This window comes from Portunus trituberculatus, chromosome 19, assembly GCF_017591435.1.
Source record: "Portunus trituberculatus isolate SZX2019 chromosome 19, ASM1759143v1, whole genome shotgun sequence".
Lineage (NCBI taxonomy): Eukaryota > Metazoa > Arthropoda > Malacostraca > Decapoda > Portunidae > Portunus > Portunus trituberculatus.
In genome coordinates this window covers 10,540,938-10,563,437 of record NC_059273.1, presented here as the reverse complement: position 1 = coordinate 10,563,437, position 22,500 = coordinate 10,540,938, and the positions used below count along the sequence as shown (strand labels likewise).

The following is a 22,500-nucleotide window of genomic DNA, read 5'->3' as shown; positions in this document are numbered from 1 at the left end:
GTGTGTGTGTGTGTGTGTGTGTGTGTTGCTATAGTAGTAGTAGTAGTAGTAGTAGTAGTAGTAGTAGTAGTAGTAGTGCTGGTAGTTGTTATTGTTGTTGTTAGTGTTGTTTTTATGAGAGTACGACTAAATAGATGTATTGTTGTGTGAGAGAGAGAGAGAGAGAGAGAGAGAGAGAGAGAGAGAGAGAGAGTCCAGGAAGAGGAAAAAAAAATCTTTCCCTTAGGCTGAGGATTCTGTGGTGCTGGGAGAGACCGGGCGATTGAAGAGGAGAGGAAGAGGAAGGGAGATAATGGGGAGAGAGAGAGAGAGAGAGAGAGAGAGAGAGAGAGAGAGAGAGTGGAAGATAAGGACTCAGGATTTCCTCTTAAGAAGCTTTGTAGTTTGGGCTGTTAAGGATTTTCTTTTCTTTCTATTCCTTTTTCCTCCTCCTCCTCTTCCTATTTCTCTTCTTCTTCTTCTTATTTTTTTTCCTCATCTTCTTTCTACTTTCTTCCATCTTCTTATTTTTCCTTATTTTTCTTCTGCTTCTTCTTTGCGTCTATGTGGATGTTTGTTAATTTTTTTTTCCTAAGAGTTACATAAAATGTTTAATGGACTAATCTCTCTCTCTCTCTCTCTCTCTCTCTCTCTCTCTCTCTCTCTCTCTCTCTCTCTCGTGTATGTGCCTCTCCTCTTCTCTCTGTGATTAGTGTTTTCTTCTGTGCTAAGTTTGTTTAGCGTGTTTTGTTCACGATTAAATGTCCCTGCTTTTCTCTCCTCCTCCTCCTCCTCCTCCTCCTCCTCCTCCTCCTCCTCCTCCTCCTCCTCCTCCTCCTCCTCCTCTTACGTCAAGGACCAAGGCTGCATCAACAAGTGTGCGTGCAGATCTTCACCTTGTAGCATTTGTATCCACCTTACTCCTTCCACCCTCATTCCGCCCCGCTCTTACCCTGCCCTGTCCTGCCCCTCCCCGCCCAGCCCCGCCCCGCCGCACTGTGCTGTATCTGCCACCTCGTCTGCTGAAGATGGTGGGGTCATTTCCCTAGTTCAGACAGTAAGTGATGTAATATTACTGAATCTGAAACTTTATTGATATCTTTCCCATGACACTTGATCCCTTCCTACCCTTCCCACCCTTCTCCCCTTTCCCTTTCCTTCTTCCCTTTCCTTTCCTTCTTCCTCCTTGCCCTTTCCATCTTCCTTTTTGTCCCTTCCCTCTTCCCCTTCTCCTTCCCGCCCTCCCTTCACCTTCCCTTCTATACCTCTCCCCTTCCCATTCATACCTCCCCTTCCCTTCCCTTTCATACCTCCCCCTTCCCCTTCCCCTTCTCCTCCCTCTCCCCACCTCCCGCCCTTCCCCATCCCCTTCTCCCTTTCCCACTTCCCTCTCCCTCTTCCCCTTCCCTTTCCCCTTCCCCTTCCCGCTCTTCCTTCACCATCCCCTCCCCACCTCCCGTCCTTTCGTGGTGTAATGACATGTTAGACGTGTTTTTCGAGGAACATTGGCAAAGGACTCGCGAGACACTGACCTCTGGAAGGGCCGAGCGAGGCCAAGCTTTGGTCGAGGGAATAAATGCTGTCACGGGAGGGCGCGCGCACTGCCATTACGCCGTCAGGAGCGCTAGGAATCTCTTCGTTAGCCGATCCTGCTGCTTGGACACTGTAGGATTCAAGCGTAGGATGTGCCTAGGCGTTTGGAGTTGGGAATCCTTACGACCGTCTTTTGTTTACTGTCCTTGTACTGCTGTCGGAGGTTCATCTACGAGAACTAAGAATAGAATGTTGGTTTGCTCGTCTTAATGGGTTGGGAGTTCTTGCGTCTTCCTTATGTTCACTGTCCTCGTGCTGTCCTCGCGTTGTCCTCACTGAAGGTGCGTCTAGGATGATGACAAATGCGTGCTGACTTTACGGGTTTCCTCTTTCCCTTGTAACTCAGCAGCTTCAGCACATTCCAGCAGTTGATTATGTTCACTGGTGGGTCTCCTGTTGCCTTGCGTGACTCGCCTCAGCTCTGGTTCGCTAATGGTTCCGTGCCACCCGTTGGAGGGACACTGTTGCCACTCTACGGATCTCTTCACTAGTTGCCTCTCACCTCGCTCCTCCCTAAGTCCCGCACCAAGCCTGCTCCGCCCCGCCCCTTCACGCCCGTCCTCTATATCAAGGTGGAGGGGTGGGAGTCAGGCAGGTGTGGTGTGCTATACCTACACGTCTACCCACTGCTCGGCCCTATCAGCCCCTCGAGACGCCACGTAAGCGTTGACCTCACATCTCAGGCACTCCACTTTGTCTTCCCTGGCTCTCCATTGGCACTCCCGGTCATTGACTTCACAAATACTACAGGAACTATATTCTGAAACGCAATTGTAGCCTCACCTTCACTACTTTCTAAAGGTTCTAGTAGCTATATGAGATTTCAAAGGTGTTGTTATAGTTCTAGTGACAGATTTACAAGATTCGTACATTATCAACAAGGGAAACACTATTGAGAATTTGGCTGTTCGTCTCTGTGGCCTTTGCAAATAGTTGTGGTAAGGGCGGAAAGCGTTCTTGAATACTCGTCTGGTGTTATTCTTCCCTTGTATTCATTACCTGCTTTGTGTACTTCACTTAATCCACTCTACGGGCACTACACTTCCTCATCCAGCTTAGTGTCTCTTAGTGCCACTGTCTTCCACCACTACCGCCACCCATTCACCGCCGCCCATCCCCTCCCTCGCCAAATCACCACCACAAAAGGGCATTCACACCACAGTCCAGGCTAAAGCTAATCTAAAGGCTAATCTAACCTAACCTTGTGTGCCCTGGCTTGACCTAACCTAACCTAACCTAAGAAAATGTAGGTAAAGAAGGTCATTTTTACCCATCGACTTTCACGCCCATCTTTGTCTCCCCTTCCCCCCTTTGCTATTCTTAACTCTATCGTCCTTACCCGCGTCATTGTTCCGTCTCCTCTCAGTCAGTCACGGCAACAGAAAATGACAGTGCACAGAAGTAAAAAAATGTGCTGCGTAGTTGCAAAGAAGAACAAAAGACTGTGTACAAATGATCGTGTATTTATTATTAGCACAGCATTTGCATTTTTTGTTTTTTTTGTTTTGTTTATGTTCTACATATTTGATTTTTTTTTTTTTTTGATAGGTTGTTAACTTGACTGAAGGAAACTGTATTTGTCGTGGTGATGCGTCCTGGTAGTCTACAAAATATCTGTTTATCCGTTTATTTATCTATTTATCTACTCTATATATCTATCTGTCTATCTATCTATCCCTATCAATCTATCTATCTCTATCTATCAGTCTATTTATCTACCTATCTATCTATTTATTCATCTCTATCTATCTATCTGTGTATGTATGTATGTATATGTATGTATGTATGTATGTATGTATTTATTTATTTATTTATTTATTTATCTTTTTATTTATATATCTGTGCCTCTGAATGGACCCCAGCTACACTCAAGGTTGTTCGTGGTTGTCCGTGTGCTTGCCTCCTTACCTCTCCCTGCCTCTCCTTCCTCCCCTGCCACGGCTCCCTCCCCTTCCTCCCCCTCCTCGCCTCCATCCCCTTCCTCCCTTTCCTCTCCTGCCTCCCCTTCCTTCCCTTCCTCGCCTCCCTCCCCTGCCTCGCCACAACTAACCACTCCTGCCCTGACAAAAACCAGTAGCGTCAGTTAAGGCAAGGAAGACGCCACTCCACACGTGTGCCTCCCATTTTCTTTATTGCCGACTCGATATTATGTAGTACGTAATCTCTCTCTCTCTCTCTCTCTCTCTCTCTCTCTCTCTCTCTCTCTCTCTCTCTCTCTCTCTCGTTTAGTAATTTTTTCCATTTGTTTTTCTGTTTATTGTTATTTATTAGTTTGTTTTCTTAAATTATTCTGACATTCTCGTGCTTCTGTTTTCTGTTTATTTCTCTCTCTCTCTCTCTCTCTCTCTCTCTCTCTCTCTCTCTCTCTCTCTCTCTCTCTCTCTGGACATTTTTCGCGTAGCATTTCCTGGTTTGATATTTTGCACTGGTCACAACTTTACATAAAAAATCTTGAATTTATGCGCCCATTATTGTTGCATTAGCGGCAAAAACGTGCGTCAGAGCTTACCTGTCCCGGCTCACCTTTCCCGTTACCTTATCTTGATCTATGGCTGCCTCCTTTTTCCTCTTCCTATGGTCCTGTTTCGCTGCATTTCTTTAAACCTTTTACTCAATTCCTCTTACTGTTCCTCTTGCTATTCTCTTTCTATTTTCTTAGTTATTATTATTGTTCGCTTTTTTTCTAGTTCTTTTGTTTTTTTTCTGATTTTTTTCGTCTCATTTGTCTCTTGTTTATCTTGCCTCTCTTGTCTCGCTGCCTTGCCATGTTCTATCCTTACCTTTCTCTCTCGTTTCGTTTTCTTTTCTCAATTTACCAAAGTATCTCCTTATATGTTGTTCCTTTAGTGTTTTTCCTTCATTTGTCTGTCACTATCATACCTTTTCTCTTCTCTACGTGCCCTTAAATCGTTCGTCTCCTAATCATGACTTTTCTTTAATCCTTCCGTTTTCATATTCATTCTGCTTACTATTTGGTTATTTTGTACATCTTCCGAAACTTATGTGGGGATTGAAATAATGAAGACTGTGGCCATTAATCTTCTGACCTCCATAGACCCTTCCTAATGTAACTAAAACTAATCGTGCACAAATCTCAAGGTAAAACTGTGTCCCCAGTACTGAATTGGTTAACAGGCTGTAGTAGTCAGTGTAGTGTAAAGTTCTGAAGGCTGCTTGATTCTAGGTGATGATTGAGCTAAGTTTCTGTATCATCAGTGAGAAAAACACAGTGGGAACCTGATCAGTCATCTGTGTGACCTTTGAAAATAGTCTTGATGTGTTAGTGAAGTGTTTAAGAGGACTTGCTTACGTCTCATCTCCCTCTTCTTATAATACCATCCTCTCCCTCTCTGCGTCTCGATCTCTCACCTCTCCTCTTTCATGTTCTCTTTGTCGCCACTGTTGCCACTTGCCACCTTGCTGCCAGGACAGAAATCACATAGCACAAAGACTAAGAGTTGTGGGTGCCAGGTTCTCTCTCTCTCTCTCACACACACACACACACACACACACACACACACACACACACACACACACACACACACACACACACACACACACACACACACACACACACACACACACACACACACACACACACACACACACACACACACACACACACACACACACACACACACACACACACACACACACACACACACACACACACACACACACACACACACACACACACACACACACACACTCTACTCTACTCTACTCTACTCTACTCTACTCTACTCTACACACACACACTTACTCAGAGAAAAAAGATGGGAGATGGAGGAGAGAAAAAAAGACAAACAAATGGAGACAAACAGACAGACAGACAGACAGACAGTAGGCGCCCGCTGTTTACTACCTAAGGAACACGCGTCTAGCCGCACAAGGTGAGCCGGCCTAAGTGAAACTGTTTATTTATATTTTATGTGGCTTTTTTCTCCCTTTCCCTGTTAGGTGGCGGGGCTTCTGGGTGTAAAATAGTGAAATATTGCGTTTGGCTACTCGTCGTGGTGATTGTGGTAATATTCGCTCCGTAAACCAAGGAAGTGTGATAAATGGGGTGCCAGCCAGCCAGCCAGCCAGGTGAGGTAACGTTAGGTGATAAGCAGGTAATGTTTGTAATTAAGGAAGTGTAGGTGCGTTATTTGCCCTGTTTTTTTTTTATTGATTGATTTATTTTTGTTGATACCCGGAAATTTAGAGCAATGAAGAAGGAAAAAAATATACATACACACACACATACATGTATTAAATAGTAGTAAATGCAGTTATGGTATTATGTAATGGATAAATGAACAAATGAATATACAAACGAAGAAGCAAAACTATTGATGAGAAAATAGTGACAATATCCTTTTTGTTTTATTTAACGCAATACACAGTTTTATTCTTAGTATAAGGGTAAAAGATAAACAAGATAAGGAAGTGAGTGATAAATACTAATACTTTAAATGTTAGAGAATTAAGATGAAAAAATTGAATTAAATGTAATGAAAAGAGATAAAAATGGTGAATCAGGAAATGCGAAAGAAAAAAAAGAAAAAAACAAATGCAATAATAATGAAGTCACTGGTAATTGAATAGAAACGAAGAACACACAAAAACAAACTAAATAAACAAATAAAGGAAAAATAACTAATGAGGAAATAAGAGAAGACCACACACACACACACACACACACACACACACACACACACACACACACACACACACACACACACACACACACACACACACACACACACACACACACACACACACACACACACACACACACACACACACACACACACACACACACACACACACACATATCACTCACACACCCACGCGCTGTTTGCTCCTTATCTACACCTGCCTTCATATTCTGACACCTTCCTTGAAAGCGAACCTTAGAACAAACACGTGGGCGCTTTGTTAAGGCATCAGAGGGCACAGGTGGGGCGTCTGCTTGTTACAGGTGAACGACTCTATTCTCTCCCGTGACTGCTCCGTAAAAGTCTTAAAATTAGGGAAGGGAAATGTTTATAGACGTTACATCACTTTTTGTTTTGCCTTGATATGCTGGGAGTCTTTATTTTATTTTAATTTCTTTCTTATTCGAGGTGAAGGTTAGTTTGGTTGTTGTTGTTGTTGTTGTTTCTCCCTTTCCATCACCCCTTTCTCTCTCCTGTTCTCTCCCCGATGCCCCCTCCTCTCCTCCTCCAACTCCCTTCCCTCTCCCTCCCCTTCCCCCCAACTAACCTCCTAACCTGCTTTCGTCTCAGTACTCGAAAACAACAACAACAACAACAACAACAACAGATGATACAAACCCTATTAGACTCTGACCAGCATCTCTTGTTGTTGTTCCCGTAACCCAGTCCTGCCCACCACGCGCCACGCCCGTGCACGCCCAATAATAGGCTTACTGTTAGGCCTCGTGGCGCCCAGAACACATACTCTGCTGGCTCTTCTTCTCCTGGTGGGTGTCATTGCCCTGATGGGTGGATGTAGAAAGGGAGGGGAGAAAGAGAGGGTGTAAGGGAGGGAAGGACGGAAGAAATATAGGGAGTAAGGGAGAGGAGAGAAGGGAGGGAAGGGAAGGAAGGAAGATAGGGAGTAAAGAGGAGGAGAGGAGGGAGGGAATAAGGGAGACAAGGAGAGGATGAAGGGAGGATAGGAAGAAAGGGAAGGAGTAAGGAAGGGAGAGAGAATATGAAGAGTGAAAGGGAGAGAGAAAGAGATAGAGGAAGGTATATAATTGAAGAAAGGAAGGGAGTAAGAAAGGGAAAGCGAGTATGAAGGGAGAAACGAAGAGAGGAAGACGTACAATATGAGTAAGGAAGGTAGAAAAGAAAGTAGAAAGGGAAGAAAAAGAAGGAAGGAAGAGAGGAAGAGGTAAAGAGACGAAAAATTAAAGAAAGAACGAAAGAAAATAGAGAGAGAGAGAGAGAGAGAGAGAGAGAGAGAGAGAGAGAGAGAGAGAGAGAGAGAGAATTCTAGTTAATGTACTTTTCTTCATATGACGGGGGAAGGGGGCAGGGGGAGCATTGGAAATAGAGGCTGAATGGCGTGGGCATGTAAAGCGTATCAGTGTCACGGTTCACAAGAGTACTCGTCAGGCCTCACTCGAGGGTCGCTGCCTTGACTGCCACGCCGCCGCAACCACCTTTGGCCCCCTGTCTTGGCCGTGACACAATATAGACCATTGACAATCATGTAGCCTCGAATTGTGAGGGGCTGTTATCTTACCAGTGAGGAAAACTTTTTAGTGTTACTTTCATTGCTGTTTTTTTTTTTTTTCTCATTACTAACATTTCTTTCTAAACTCATTTCTATATATTGTTCCTGTTAGAAATGTCAAAATATGTCTGATTGTTACTTTCATTGGTGTTTTTGCTTTCTCATTACTAACATGTCTTCTCTTTCTAGACTCATCACCACATATTGTACGGGTTAGAAATTACAAAATGTCTCTTTTCATCCTCTTCTTTCCTTAGTATCGGCTAGAAATCACAATGTATCTCTTTTCATCCTTTACTTTCCTTTGTACCGGCTAGAAATGATAAAATCGGTCTTTTTTTCATTTTTTCTTTTTTTCTGTACCAGTTAGAAACTGCACGAATCTGTCTCTTTTCATCCTTTTCTTTCTTGCATTGCCTCTACTGTCCTGGATTGTTACATATCGCAGTGAAAGTATTGTACATTTATTCAGCTTTAAATTATTATAAATATGAAAATTTCCAGCTTAGTATCTCTAAACTATATTGAGTAACTCTAGTAGTTGTATAGGATGTTGAGTGTAACTATATTATAGAGGCAGTAAAAAGAACTTCAGTATTCCACCAGTCTTCTTTCTGCTTGTCGCGTCTTTCAAAACACTCAGATTTCGCCGGACCATCTTATTAATCTCTTCAGTACAAGTATGTTTTCATATTCATTCTGGTTACTATCTGGCGATTTTATACAGCTTCAGAATCATATATTGGGATTAGAATAGTAAAGACTGTGGGATTAATCTTTTGACCTCCATAGACCATTCCTAATGCAAATAAAATCGTTTAATCATACCCAAAAATCAAGATGAAAATGCCTCTTAGTATTGAAGGGTTTAAGCTTAGTGAGGAAACATTGCAGTCAGAGGGTTAACGTTAGTCTTGGTAAGCTTGTTAACGGTTTGAGAAAGACGGTCATTGGTCTCCCCACTTAACACCCAAGAAGAAAACGGAGTGATGCCCGGATTTTAATGGTGAACTAAGGCGATTGTTAGTACTGACTCAATATAGAGCTATAAAAGAAGATTAGACAAATTTATGGATGGGAATGATAGATGGAAGGAAGTAGCTTTGTTCATACAGGGTCAGCCATGTGTAGGACTGACAGTCTTTTGCAGCTTCCCTTGTTTTCTTATCTTTTAATTGTAGGAGAAGGAAGAGGAGACGGAGGCGCAGGCGGAGTTTGAGGCAAAGAAGGAAAAGAAAAAGAGGAATATTACAAACAACAACAAGAAGAAAAAGTCAAGAAATTATAAGCAAACAAGACTGCAATTTTAACACTTTTTTTTACGGAGATTGGTAATGAAACGTCCTCCACTTTCCCGCTTACTACATGGGCATTCCTCACCCATCCCCTCCCTGGCACCTAAACACTGTACAGGACATTAACTACTATTGTCTCTCTACTGTAAAGTGGCTCCTGGATTTAAAACATTGTAGCTTATTGATAACATAATTGATTTTGTGATTGATACCTGTTTTCTGGTGATCAGTGCACTTATTACAAGGATAGCTCATGGTTTTCCTCAAGATCTGACAACCACGCATTTCCTGGGACAACATTCACACCGAAACCCAGAAGCCGCTTTAGAGTAGACACTATAGTCATCTCTAACTTGCCGACTGAATTAACCACACTGCGTTCAGAGACAAAGACGGGAGGAGAAAGTGACTTGAGAGACTGAGAGAAGCTTTTATTTGTACTAGTAAATGCCAAGGATGATGATGATGATGACGGCGATCGAGAGTCATTTAGGATATTTTCCTTTCGTAGTGATTCATAATTTCTCGCTAACAATATAAGACTAAGGAATTGAGTAACCAGCACATGCCTGTCAATTACCCTACCTGTGTGCACCTTGCGTACCTCTTGCATCTCAATTCCTCGTATTTAGTATGAGTTTAGGCTCCTGTGTGACTGTGACCTGTATTCTTCAATGTCTCCTCTCATCGTCACTGTTTTCAAAGGCAACGGAGAAAATTTGTTGAGGTTTCAAGAAGTTTCCCCTCCGTCTTTTATTAAGAATGCTTTCAGAGGCTACGAAAAGGATCAGCTAGGTTTTCTCCTCCTTTCCTCATTGAAACTGCTTTCAAAGGCTATGGGGATTGGAGAGAATTAGCAAGGAGTTTCAAAGGCTACGAAGAGGATTAGCAAGGAGTTTCAAAGGCTATAAAGAGGATTAGCAAGGAGTTTCAAAGGCTATGAAGAGGATTAGCCAGGAGTTTCAAAGGCTACGAAGAGAATTAGCAAGGAGTTTCAAAGGCTACAAAGAGGATTAGCAAGGAGTTTCAAAGGCTACGAAGAGCCAGGAGTTTCAAAGGCTATGAAGAGGATTAGCAAGGAGTTTCAAAGGCTACGAAGAACCAGGAGTTTCAAAGGCTATGAAGAGGATTAGCAAGGAGTTTCAAAGGCTACAAAGAGGATTAGCAAGGAGTTTCAAAGGCTACAAAGAGGATTAGCAAGGAGTTTCAAAGGCTACGAAGAGGATTAGCAAGGAGTTTCAAAGACTACGAAGAGGGTTAGCAAGGAGTATCAGAGGCTACGAAGAGGATTAGCAAGGAGTATCAGAGGCTACGAAGAGGATTAGCAAGGACTTTCAAAGACTACGAAGAGGGTTAGCAAGGAGTATCAGAGGCTACGAAGAGGATTAGCAAGGACTTTCAAAGACTACGAAGAGGATAAGCAAGTTTTTTTCCTTCCTTCTCATAAAAATGATTTTCAAAGACTACAAAGAGAATTATCAAGTAGTTTTTTCCTCTTCCATTAAGACTGTTTTTAAAGGCTACAAAGAGAATTTGCTATAGGAGTTATTTTCCCTTCTCTCATTAAGATTGTTTATAGGCCATGGAGAAGATTGGCCAAATTACTAAGTTTTCCCGCCTTTTCTCACTAAGATTGTTTTCAAAAACCACAGAGAAGATAAGCCAAGTTTCTAAAAGTTTCCCTCTATAGATAATACTGAGTTTTGTTTAACCCTGATCATTAGCCGGGCTCTCAAGACTGTTTCTTCTATTAAAAACTGTAGAAACTTCCTTGATTTATCACTAGAACTATAAAACACTCTTCAAAACCAGTGTAGCTTCAAGTAAAGTCTATTAAAAGTTCAAATTCGGATCTACTGAACCACAAAATGTTTTAGGTATAGCCTTTGTGTAACATTGATAAGGATTGTCTGTGAGATGAGATGAGAGGGAGAGGGAGAGGGAGAGGGAGAGGGAGACGGAGACGGAGACGGAGAGGGAGAGGGAGAGGGAGACGGAGATGGAGAGGGAGACGGAGATGGAGAGGGAGAGGGGTGTTGGGGGAGAGGTGTTGAGGTCGTGCGTGGGAGCCGAGGGAATTTAAATCTTGGTGATAGGAAGTGGATGACCTTGACTTACTGACCGCCATGAGAATGCAGATGTGTGATGGTGCATGTGTGAGGAGGAAGGGGAGGAAGCGGAGAAAGAAAAGCAAGAAAAGAAGAAAAAAAAAGGAAAAGAAAGTAAAAGGAAATAAGAGGAGGAGTGTGGGAGGAACTATAGGGATAAAGGATTGAAAGAATAAGAACGGCAAGATAAAGGATAACGAAAAAGAAATAAAAAACTTTAAAAAAGGATGAAATGAAGGAGGGGGATGATAGAAGAGGAAGAGGAGGAGGAGGAGGAACCGGCGGTGCGAAAGAAAGGCGAGGGCGTGGAGAGGAAGATAAGAGATGAAGGGCGGGAATGAAAAGAGGAGTAAATAGAAGAGAAGGAGGAGGAGAAGAAAGAGAAAAAGAAGGGCGTGAATGAACTAGCAGTTTCTAGGTGGGACGAAGACGACACGAACCAGCAAAGGAGGGCAAGGACGTCACTGGGGAGGAGGAGGAGGAATACAAAGGAATACAAAGGAAGGAACAGACGGCAACAGCCCTACTGGGCCTAACGAGGCTGTCTGTGTGCCTATGCTATCACTACAGATGCTACAAGTTAGAGGCTGAAGGACATCAGGGTTCAAGGAAGAAGAAAGGCCACAGGGAGAGAGAAAGTCAAAGATGTGATAGGAAAGATTGAAGAAGTGACACTATCTAGTACAGTAACTACAAACAAAAAAAGGATATCTTATGAAGGCGCAAAGTACGTCATTTGAGGGGTTAATGTGAAGTGAATGTCCAACCTTTTTTTAAAAGTTTCTATCGTATTGCTACGGACAACATGTGCTGGGAGAGAGTTCCAGACATTTACAATTCTATTGAAGAAATAATGTTTTGCCTCGTCTGACCTGAAACGTTTACCTGTAATCTTGTAACCATTATTTCTAGTGGTGTTGGAGCTATCAATGGTGAGATAGTTGTTTACATTTATGTTATCAAAGCCCCGGAACATTTTAAATAGTTCAATCAAATCTCCTCGCATACGCCGCTTCTCTAAACTGAACAAGTTAGGAGGAGGAGGAGGAGGAGGAGGAGGAAGAGAAAGAGGAGGAGGAGGAGGAGGAGGAGGAGGAAGAGGAGAAGAAGAAGAAGAAGAAGAAGAAGGAGGAGGAGGCAGATGTGAAAGGCAACTAACGAGTGTTCAGTGAGTGTAAACAGAATAAAATAATCACAGTTTCATCTCTCTCTCTCTCTCTCTCTCTCTCTCTCTCTCTCTCTCTCTCTCTCTCGTCCCTTTTCGCCCTTTGCAGATAGGTGAGGGCGTGATAGAAACGGCACAGTAACCTCCCCTTGCTGCGTCCTTCACTGCGCCCAGCCTCCAAATCACGTGAAAAGCGCATAGGTGAGATGCAATACCTGAAATAATCCCTTTATGCATTGTTGTTGTTGTTGTTGTTGATATGGTGGTAATGGTGGTGGTGGTGAAGAAATAAGCTTCTCACTTCGATCAGTAAAGAAAACGGATTTTTTTTTCGTACTAAACCTTAAGGAACCACACACACACACACACACACACACACACACACACACACACACACACACACACACACACACACACACACACACACACACGACAAGTTTATTGCAATTTAATACATTCATGGGTGTTTTCCTGCTAAAAAGGTCATTACGTCTCCTTGACTTTGCGTGACCTCATTTAAGGCAAGTGAAGCTAAACCTTTCATGTAGAGAAGAAACAGTACATTGACCTTTTCTCTTGAGTGACCTTACCTGACCTTATTCCTCCTCAGCGACCATCCTTGTGGCATTGCCTTACCTCTTCCTCCTTAATGACCTCTTTAATGACCTTACCTTATCTGCCCTTGCTTCTTATTACTTTGTCATCCATAAATCTGTCTATTCTTAATGAATAGACACTGACAAACTAAGCTCTTATATACTGATGGAGGCACAGAAGGGAAGTGTCCACGTGCAGTATCTTTGTGTGGAAATTTTCTTCCTAATTTCTTTTATCATCCACATCATGATTTTGTTAGTCTTGAAAAATCTAGTAATGAACAGCAACCCTTAGCTCTTATATACTGACGAAGGCGCAGAAGAGAAGTGTCCACGTGCAGTAACTTCGTGTGAAATGTATCTTCCTATTTCTTCCCATCGTTCCTTGCGTAAGTTTATCTGAATTTGTAAAGCCTTCCTCGGTATTGACATTCTGGGTTTTTAAATACTGACGGAGGTATACAGGAGGGAAGATTGCACGTGTGGTAACTTCAATGCGTGGAAAGTTCACCGCGAACGTGTCTGGAAGGGGAGCAAAAAACTTCTGACGTAAATTGGAGGTGAGCGAGAACACACCACCACCACCACCGCCACCACCACTACTACCACCACCACCACCACCAGCCTCCATTATAAACATGTGCGTGTGGGATGGAGGAAGAGAAGAGAACTTTAGAGAAAAAAAAAAAAGAAAGGAAAAAAATGCCCTGATTACCTCCATCACCAGTTCACACATTTTCTCTTCCTTCCTCTTCTTTATCCTTATTCTTATTTCCATTCACTAGCTCTGTTCTTCGTTTTTTCTCTGTTCGTCTTCCGTCACCGTTTCCCATAAGGTTAAAAAAAAAAAAATAGTAGGATATAATTATTCCTTAAAACAGGAACACAATGCATATTTATTCATTTCTTCTTATATACAGAGATAACAAGTGAATGTGAATGAGTGAGTGAATGAGAGAATGAAAGAGTGTGAGGGAGAAGAGAGGAAGAATACCTGTGATGAGTGGGAGGGAGAGAGGGAGAGGAGAGGCTTATCATGGGAGGAAAAAAAGATGATTGCAAGGTCATTGATAACTAGAAGGGAGGAAAGAGGTAAAGGAGGGATGCCGGAGAGAGGGAAAGGAGGGAGGGAAGGAATAGTTTGTTTAAGTGTAATGCGTAGTGGAGTAATGAGAGGGAGATAACACTTGAGAGGAGTGTGGCGCCAAGTGCTGAGAGTGTGAGGATGAGGGTGAAGGTGAGGGCGACGATGACACGTGGCTGTATGGCGTTAAAAAGTATAGTCACGTACTCGTATGTTCGTAATGCACTGGGAATCTCGTAAAGTTATGACATATGACATTGTAGCTTGTTCGTTGTATTGGTTAGGGTTCCTTTATAACGTGTGTGTGTGTGTGTGTGTGTGTGTGTGTGTGTGTGTGTGTGTGTGTGTGTACGTGTGTGTACGAAAAGCTTACCGTCGGCAGAGGTGGCGAGGCGCAGGTCCTCTGGGTACTACTCGATGAGTCTCTTGATAAGGTCAACCTGCTTGTGTGTGTGTGTGTGTGTGTGTGTGTGTGTGTGTGTGTGTGTGTGTGTCTACATATTAGTGTGTGCGCGTGCCTGCTCGCGCACTTTAACTATCGTGAAGCGTAAATATGCTGGAGGAGGAGGAGGAGGAGGAGCAGGAAGAGGATGGGGAAAGGAAGAAGGCCTGTGCTAGTGGAAGGCACAAAGGAGGATGAGGAGTGGCGCCGCCAGGATGAAAGCCAGGAAGAGTGGCACGCGGGGGCGGCACACGGTGTCCATCACGTAGGTGTTGTTCCAGGACTTTTCCTCCGGTACCTCCACCAGTGTCTGGTCGTGGGACCAGAAGGAGAGCGGCAGAGAACACTCTGTGGCGTTTGTGCACAGGCGCACCGCAGACTTGGTGTCGTAAGTGACGCGCTGCAGCGTCAGGTTGAAGAACAGGTTGTTGGAGGCGATCTCGTTATCACTGGAGAACACGAAGTAGTAGGTGCCGGTGACTGGGATGTCGTATACTACTTTGTTCTGGTTGGTCCAGTGGAAGCTGCAGCCGCGGTATGCCGCGAGGGGCAGTGTCATGATGACGCCCTCACAGCTGGCCAACGCCTCCTCGCTGCTGGAGTAGGAGGACACGCGTTCCTCGTTGGACCAGTCGTTTTCGTTGGTCTGGTTAAACTTTCCTCGTTCCACCCTCAGGCCCTCAGGGAAGAACACCTGGCCTCCGATAAAGTTCTCCGCGGGACTCTGGCTGGTCCCCGCCGTATGTGTCTTCCTGTCCGCCTTGCCGTTCTCTTCGTCGAAAACTTCTAAAGCTCCGTTAAAGTCGACGGCCGGTGGAAGTTCCTTTGTTTCCCGCCGCAGCCTCCTCGGGGGTGGCATCCTCTCGTAACTCCTGTCTGGAGAGCGATGTGGGTTTTGGGGCTTCAGGGTGTCCTCTTCCTCTGAGATGATGCCTAGCCTGCGCTGCAGGTGTCGCGGCAGCGGGCGGTCATCGGAGCGGTGCAACATGTGCAGCAGCCGCAGGATCTCCTTTTTGTTCTTGCTCATCCTTATGGCCTTCCGCAGCAGGTGCTCCAGCTCGCCCTGCCGCTCCTCCGAGGTGGGCACATCAGGTATGCCCACCTCAGGGTCATCACCTTGAAGGTTCACGTCGTTAGGCCCTCTCCCGCCCTCACCCGACAGTAGTGGCTCTTCAACACTTGTCGCCCTATCGGAAAAAGGAAAAGGCTCTGTGCCATCCTTCACGATATGCTCCGTCTTTCCCACCGGTGCTTCCTCTTCTTCGGCGGAGTCCTCCTCGCCGATCCAGGCGCAGCGGTGAAGGTTGTTTACACCTCGCAGGATCATCAGCTGTGCACCGTCCGTGCTGCGAGAGGAAAAAGGAAAAAAGGGTCAGTAAGATGGTTCAATGTGGCGGCGGCGGCAGCAGCAGCAGCAGTAGCAGTGGAGCGTGAGGAGGTGCTGCTACAGGAATGTTTCATCTCGCACTGCATCTCTGTCCCAGCGAGCACCACCACTGCCCTACCCCAGACTCACCTGGCGCAGGTGGAGATGGTGACCGTGGAGCCTTTGAGGAGGTGAAAACCCCAGTACTCCTTGACGTCGTCCTCCAGTGTGGTGGAGTACAGCATGTGGTGGACGGATCGTGTGAGGGAGGCGGGCGGCGTCTCACTGCTGACGTAGGCGTTGTAGGAGCCGTTCATGTGTGTCCACTGGGCCTGGAGGGGAGGACGGGAACTTTAACGCCTGCCACTGACTGGCTGTTGTGTCATTCACCCCACCTGGCTGCCAAACACCCTTACTAACACGCCACACCGTCACTGCCTGACTGTCCATGTGGCGCTGACAACAAGTGTGCCACTGACCTGGTGCGCCTGGCACCTTTGATTTCCTGTACGTACTTGCCAAGAGTGCCCAGAGTATGAACGCGGCACTCACCTCGCACCAGAAGGAGGAGGCGTGACGGACGAGGAGACGCTGGTCTGTGGGCATCATGGGGTAGTGGGCGGGGGGGAAGAGCACCAGTCGGACATACAGGGGCACTGTGATGAGACCAGCGGGCAGCAGCAGCGCAAACACACAAAGCCGCACCACACGTCGCGGCCCTCGCAGCAGTTGTTGCTGACCATCTGAAACACACACCGACACACACGGGCGTTAGGAGTCAGTTACATAAGAAACGAATCTATCAGTGTGCCTTCAGTAGGATACCCAAAGCGCCGTGATTCTCTGCAAAGAAGATAAACATATATCCCAATGTCCTCGTGTGTGTGTGGGATTCCAACAGTTGTTCCTTACACATTTTTGTTGTGTCCTAGATAAACTAGAAGCTAGATTTTCTATAATGCTGTACTCATTGCTATACTCGTGTGTGTGTGTGTGTGTGTGTGTGTGTGTGTGTGTGTGTGTGTGTGTTTTCATGCATTACATCCACACAATTGGCAATAATATTAACCATATCTTAAATTTACGTTGAAACAAACGTAATAACAGACTCATCACGTGAAACAGCCTCGCGTGCATGGTGAATAGAACAATGCCCCACACACACACACACACACACACACACACACACACACACACACACACACACACACACACACACACACACACGAGGACACCGGGCGTCTCTTTTATCCTCTGCAGGGAATCCTAACGGCACCTTTGATATCCTACTGAAGGCACAATAGTCCTACACTCACCGTATTCTTAACAACGTCCCTTGTGCTGGAGCCAAGGACGAAATAAGAGGAAAAATAAATTAATGGATGAATAGAATAAGAAAAGTGAATAGTTATGAAGGAAAATTATAATAGCCTAAGTGTTTTTTTTTTTCTAATTTCTTTATATCATCATCGCAACTTCGTATTTTAAATATTGGTGTATAAAACTTTCGTACAACACAACCACCTCTCGTTTTCTTTGCATTAGCGGTGACGGGGAATGGACGTGTGAGTTTTATTATTTCTTTTTCCCGACGTGAACTTTGCAATACCTGGTCGTGAAAGAATAGAGGTGAGAACGTCAGAACATAAGAGAAGGTGCAAGGAATCATTAGGTTTTTTTCGGCAATGTTATGTTTCAAATTCTCGGAACGTGTTATTGGAAGTTTTTGTATAGGTAGGTAGGTAAGTAGGTAGGGAGGGGAAGAGGGAGAGAGGAAGAGAGGAAGAGAGGGAGAGAAGAAGGAGAGATAGAGAGGGAGAGGGAGAAGGAGAGATGGAGATGGAGATGGAGATGGAGAAGGAGAAGGAGAGAAGGAGGAGAAGAAGGACAAGGAGATGGAGAAATGGAGGAGAAGGAGAGGAGAGAAGAGAAGAGAGAAGAGAGAGAGAGGAGAGGAGAGGAGAGGGAGAGGGAGAGGGAGAGGAGAGGAGAGGAGGAGAGGAGAGGAGAGAGGAGAGGAGAGGAGAGGAGAGGAGAGGAGAGGAGAGGAGAGGAGAGGAGAGGAGAGGAGAGAGAGAGAGAGAGAGAGAGAGAGAGAGAGAGAGAGAGAGAGAGAATTAAATGTCAATAACTTCAGTTAAAAAAGTTGAGAATAACAAACTTATAATCTACTTAACATTTTTTGAAGTTTCCATTTCCAAACAAGATGGCCTTCAAATTCCATTCCATTGTTTCACCGTTTCTAATTTGTCCTTTTTTCCACCATTTTTGTCATACTTCATCTATTTTCTCTCTTGTATCGACGAAGTTTACTCCTATTTACCTTCTTTGGCCTATATTTAACCCTTTTAGTACTGGGACACAATTTTACCTTGAGATTTCAGTACGATTAGACAGACCATTTTGTTGACATTAGGGAGGGTCGATGGAGGTCAGAAGATTAATGGTACACAATTTTCACTATTTTAATCCACCACATGAGTTTCTGAACCTGTATAGAACTATCACCAAATAGCATTGAATGAAATATGGAAATGCGTCATGGTTAAACTCTTACGTAGTTCTACACTGTAAGAAGAAAACGGGAACTGTGGTGGCGTAGCTGGTGGCGTGAGCGAGGACAGAGAACAAAGCACGTGTCAATATTCTCCTTGCTCTATTTACCCAAAGGTTCTCCCTCCTCGATCCCTTGCCAACCCACTTCCTCTCTGTTATATCCCTTTTACGCTCACTTATTAAAATTCTGTGGAGTAAACAGGATAGAACTAGAAATACTGGATTCAAGCTTCATTATTTTAGATTTAGGAAAGATATGGTAAGGAATGTCTTGCTCTATTTACACTCCTCGATCCCTTGCCTGGTGTATCCCTTTTATTCTCACCTATTCAAATTCTGTGGAGTAAACAAAATTTAACTAGAAATACTGGATTCAAGCTTCATTATTTTAGATTTAGGAGAGATATGGGAAGGAATGTGTTCTAGAATGGAGTGGTAGATAAATGGAATGGACTCAATAATCAGGTTCTTAGTGTGAAGTCATCAGGGAGTCTTAGAAGATTAGACATATTTATGGGTGTAAGTTAATGTTAGGTATATTTCGTACAGGAACTGCCACATGTAAGCCTAATGGACCGATGGTTTCTTGTAGCTTGCCTTGTTCTCTTATGTTGCTTCCTCTCACACCTAACCTAACCTACTCTGTTCTACTTTACTCTACTCTACTCTGCTTTTTCTCTTCTCTCTCTCTTCTCTTCTCTTCTCTTCTCTTCTCTCTCTCTCTCTCTCTCTCTCTCTCTCTCTCTCTCTCTCTCTCTCTCTCTCTCTCTCTCTTCTCTCTCTCTCTCTCTCTCTCTCTCTTCTCTTCTCTTCTCTTCTCTACTCTACTCTACTCTACTCTACTCTACTCTACTCTACTCTACTCTACTCTACTCTACTCGCCTTCCTAACACTTTTTTTTTCCTTCATAGGAATCGTAGATGTCGTTTTTTCCCCTAACATTTTTATTTCTCACGTTGCAACCTCTAATGCTACAACACCTCTCCTGTGACTCCCCTTACCACTTTCCTAACTTTTTTTTTTCCTCATAAAAATCCCAGATGTCCTTTTCTTTCCCTAACTAGCATCTGATATCTTAAGTAAGCTCACCTTAACTTTATTCTCATGTGAAGATTAAGAAAATGCTGTTTTTTCTCGATTTATCCAAAGAATTTAAAAGATTACTCAGTCTATGAACGTTATTTGATATTCTCCACCTCTTTCCCTCTCATATATCTCCCTTCCTTCTCTCCTCTCTCCTCCCAATCTCTCTCCTCGTTCTACCACCTCTCCCTCTCTCTCATCACTCAAACGCAGCATTTCCCCTCTCTCTCTGTCTCTCCCTCTCCCTCTCTCCTCAAAGCAACGAGTGATAGGAGAGGGTCAAGGTATATCTGATTAGACCTAATTTTTTTTCACCTGGCCGACGGGGAAGTCCAGGTGTGTTTTTTGTGTGTGTGAGCGTTCGTTTATCTTTTGCTTTGCCTCCTGTGTCAGTTTGTGTCGGTTGTGCTTTATTTCGTTCGTTTAGTGAGGGTTTGTTTTGTTTGATGTTTGTTTTTGTGTTTGTTTTGTGTTGTCTTTTTTTATACGATTAAGTTTGTTTTATTTGCTGTGTTGTTTTTTTCATTATGTTCTTTTCTTGTATGTTTCTCGTGCTTTTCATTATTGTTTTACTATTTTCATTACCATTATTATTATTATTATTATTATTATTATTATTATTATTTTGTAGTCATAAACGTATTGACATTTTTTATATATACTTTACAGAATTTATGTTTGTTTGCGTACATAAGCAAGTGTGTGTGTGTGTGTGTGTGTGTGTGTGTGTGTGTGTGTGTGTGTGTGTGTGTGTGTGTGTGTGTGTGTGTCCGCCAACGCCCAGTCACTGAAATGCCATCCAGCCTCCTCTGAACCCCTCAACTTTCACATTGGCGCCACAGAACTACCGCCCTTCGTCCCCTCCCCCCCCAGACACTACGCACTGCTCTCTCTGCTCCCTCGCCCCATTGCGCAGGAAACGAAGGGCGAGATGTGTACTCAACAACACATCACTCTCTCTCTCTCTCTCTCTCTCTCTCTCTCTCTCTCTCTCTCTCTCTCTCTCTCTGCGATGCGTTATTTATATTTTTTTCGTATTGCTTTTATTTATTTATTTATTTTATTTCTTTTTTGCATTTTGAACAGTTTACCGCCTCTCTCTCTCTCTCTCTCTCTCTCTCTCTCTCTCTCTCTCTCTCTCTCTCTCTCTCTCTCTCTCTCTCTCTCTCTCTCTCTCTTCCCCGTTACGTACATCACGCAATCTACATTCCTCTCTGTTATTATCACTTGTCTTCTTCCTTGTGCATTCTTTACGACATTTACCGCTAACTTCCCTTTCCTTCTTCCTTTCTTTAATAATGCAGTAACATCAACACCAACATTAACAGTAACAGCAGCAGTTCTTTACAATGCTACTAAAGTGATTTCCTGTTACATTCGTCACAACTACTACTACTACTACTACTACTACTACTACTACTACTACTACTACTACTGCTACCACCCACCACCACCACCACCACCACTGCTGCCACTGCCACTGCCACCGCCACTGCTGCCACCACCACTGCTGCCACCACCACTGCTGCTGCTACCACTGCTGCTGCTGCACCACACCACCACCACCACCACCACCACCACTGCCACCACTGCTGCTGCTGCTGCTGCTGCTGCTGCTGCTGCTGCTGCTGCTGCTGCTGCTGCTGCCACTGCTGCTGCCACCACCACTACCACTGCACCACCACCACCACCACTGCCACTACTGCCACTGCTGCTGCTACTGCCACTGCTGCTGCTGCTGCTGCTGCTGCTGCTGCTGCTGCTGCTGCTGCTACTGCTACTACTACTACTACTACTGCTGCTGCTGCTGCTGCTTCCTATAGGTGATGCATGGCGCTATATCTTTCTTTTCGTTATAGTCTTTCACTGTTCTCATTCGTTTCAGTAATCGGTTCTTCGTTCACCGTGTCCCGTTTTCTATTTGTCTTCCTGGTTACTGAATTTCTTTCTTCCTTCTTTCTTTTTTCACTTTTTTTCTTCTTCATTTTATTGTTTTCCTTTTTCTTATCATTTTAAAGGATATATGGTCGATGCTATGTCTCTCTCTCTCTCTCTCTCTCTCTCTCTCTCTCTCTCTCTCTCTCTCTCTCTCTCTCTCTCTCTCTCTCTCTCTCTCTCTCTCTCTCTCTCTCTCTCTCTCTCTGGTGAAGGTGAGGCTTTGTTACCCTGAAAGAATGAACTTTTTTTTCTTTTGTCTTTTCTTGTTTCGGTCGTGGAGCTGAAATGTGTAAATTATTGATGAGAGAGAGAGAGAGATCGTTACCTGTGTGTGTGTGTGTGTGTGTGTGTGTGTGTGTGTGTGTGTGTGTGTGTGTGTGTGTGTGTGTGTGCGTGCTATCATTATCATCGGTGTCAACAGAAAACATTAACGATAGATAAGAGAAAACACACTACTAATTAATTTACTCATTGACTGACTAACTGACACTCGTTCACTCACTCACTCACTCACTCACTCACTCACTCACTCACTCACTCACTGACTGACTGACCCGCTAACTCACATCCACACGACAGCAGAGTTCCAATGTCACCAAGGAGGAAAAATACATGGAGAAAAACAAAAGGAAAGAGATCAGCTAATCAAAAAATAGGATAAATCGCTGACCTCCCACGAAGATAAGGTTGCAACCACGCACGTCTTCGATACGATAAAGAGAAGAATAAAATAAAACACATCAAGCTTATCACTCGATCTATTACGTTGCAGTCACGTTCTCACGGTCGTTTTTCCCCCGTTAATGTTGCAGAATCCTTATAAAACCAACCAGTTCATTTTACACTCATATTAAGCGCTTCTCATTCACAAAAACACGTTCTTATTAGTGTTTTTTCCACTAACGATGGAGAAAGAGTAGAAAGAAAGGATTACAAGTAGTTTTGCAAGACGACTGGACAAGCTATGAGTTTCAGCACGTAAAGGGAACTGGAAAGGGTGCGTGAGGGAAAGGACGGTGGCGCTCTATGGTTGCCCAAGTCCAGCTGAATGTGGCACGTCGGTA

General features: G+C 44.2%; 1 protein-coding gene and 1 long non-coding RNA gene across 11 annotated transcripts in view; one reads left to right on the top strand and one right to left on the bottom strand.

Moving 5' to 3' along the window:
• Window positions 1-22,500, top strand: part of LOC123506354 — an 80,013-nt gene that overhangs the window by 33,510 nt on the left and 24,003 nt on the right. For 4 of the 9 annotated variants that reach the window (XR_006675414.1, XR_006675412.1, XR_006675416.1 and 1 more), the window contains exon 2: window positions 12,481-12,572. The exons of 4 other annotated variants lie outside the window; for them this stretch is intronic. This is a non-coding gene — a long non-coding RNA (uncharacterized LOC123506354). Of the gene's footprint in view, window positions 1-5,644; window positions 5,662-12,480; window positions 12,573-22,500 lie in introns of those variants that run through there. One more of the 9 variants, XR_006675413.1, reaches the window with a different exon arrangement.
• The window catches only part of LOC123506353, a 19,811-nt gene continuing 11,133 nt past the window's right edge, over window positions 13,823-22,500 (bottom strand). For both annotated transcript variants that reach the window (XM_045258382.1, XM_045258383.1), the window contains exons 2-4: window positions 16,412-16,602; window positions 16,010-16,191; window positions 13,823-15,839 (exon numbers count right to left, since the gene is read on the bottom strand). In XM_045258382.1, the coding sequence (XP_045114317.1) occupies window positions 14,666-15,839; window positions 16,010-16,191; window positions 16,412-16,602 (1,547 nt within the window). In that variant the 3' untranslated portion in view covers window positions 13,823-14,665. The remainder of the gene's footprint in view (window positions 15,840-16,009; window positions 16,192-16,411; window positions 16,603-22,500) is intronic.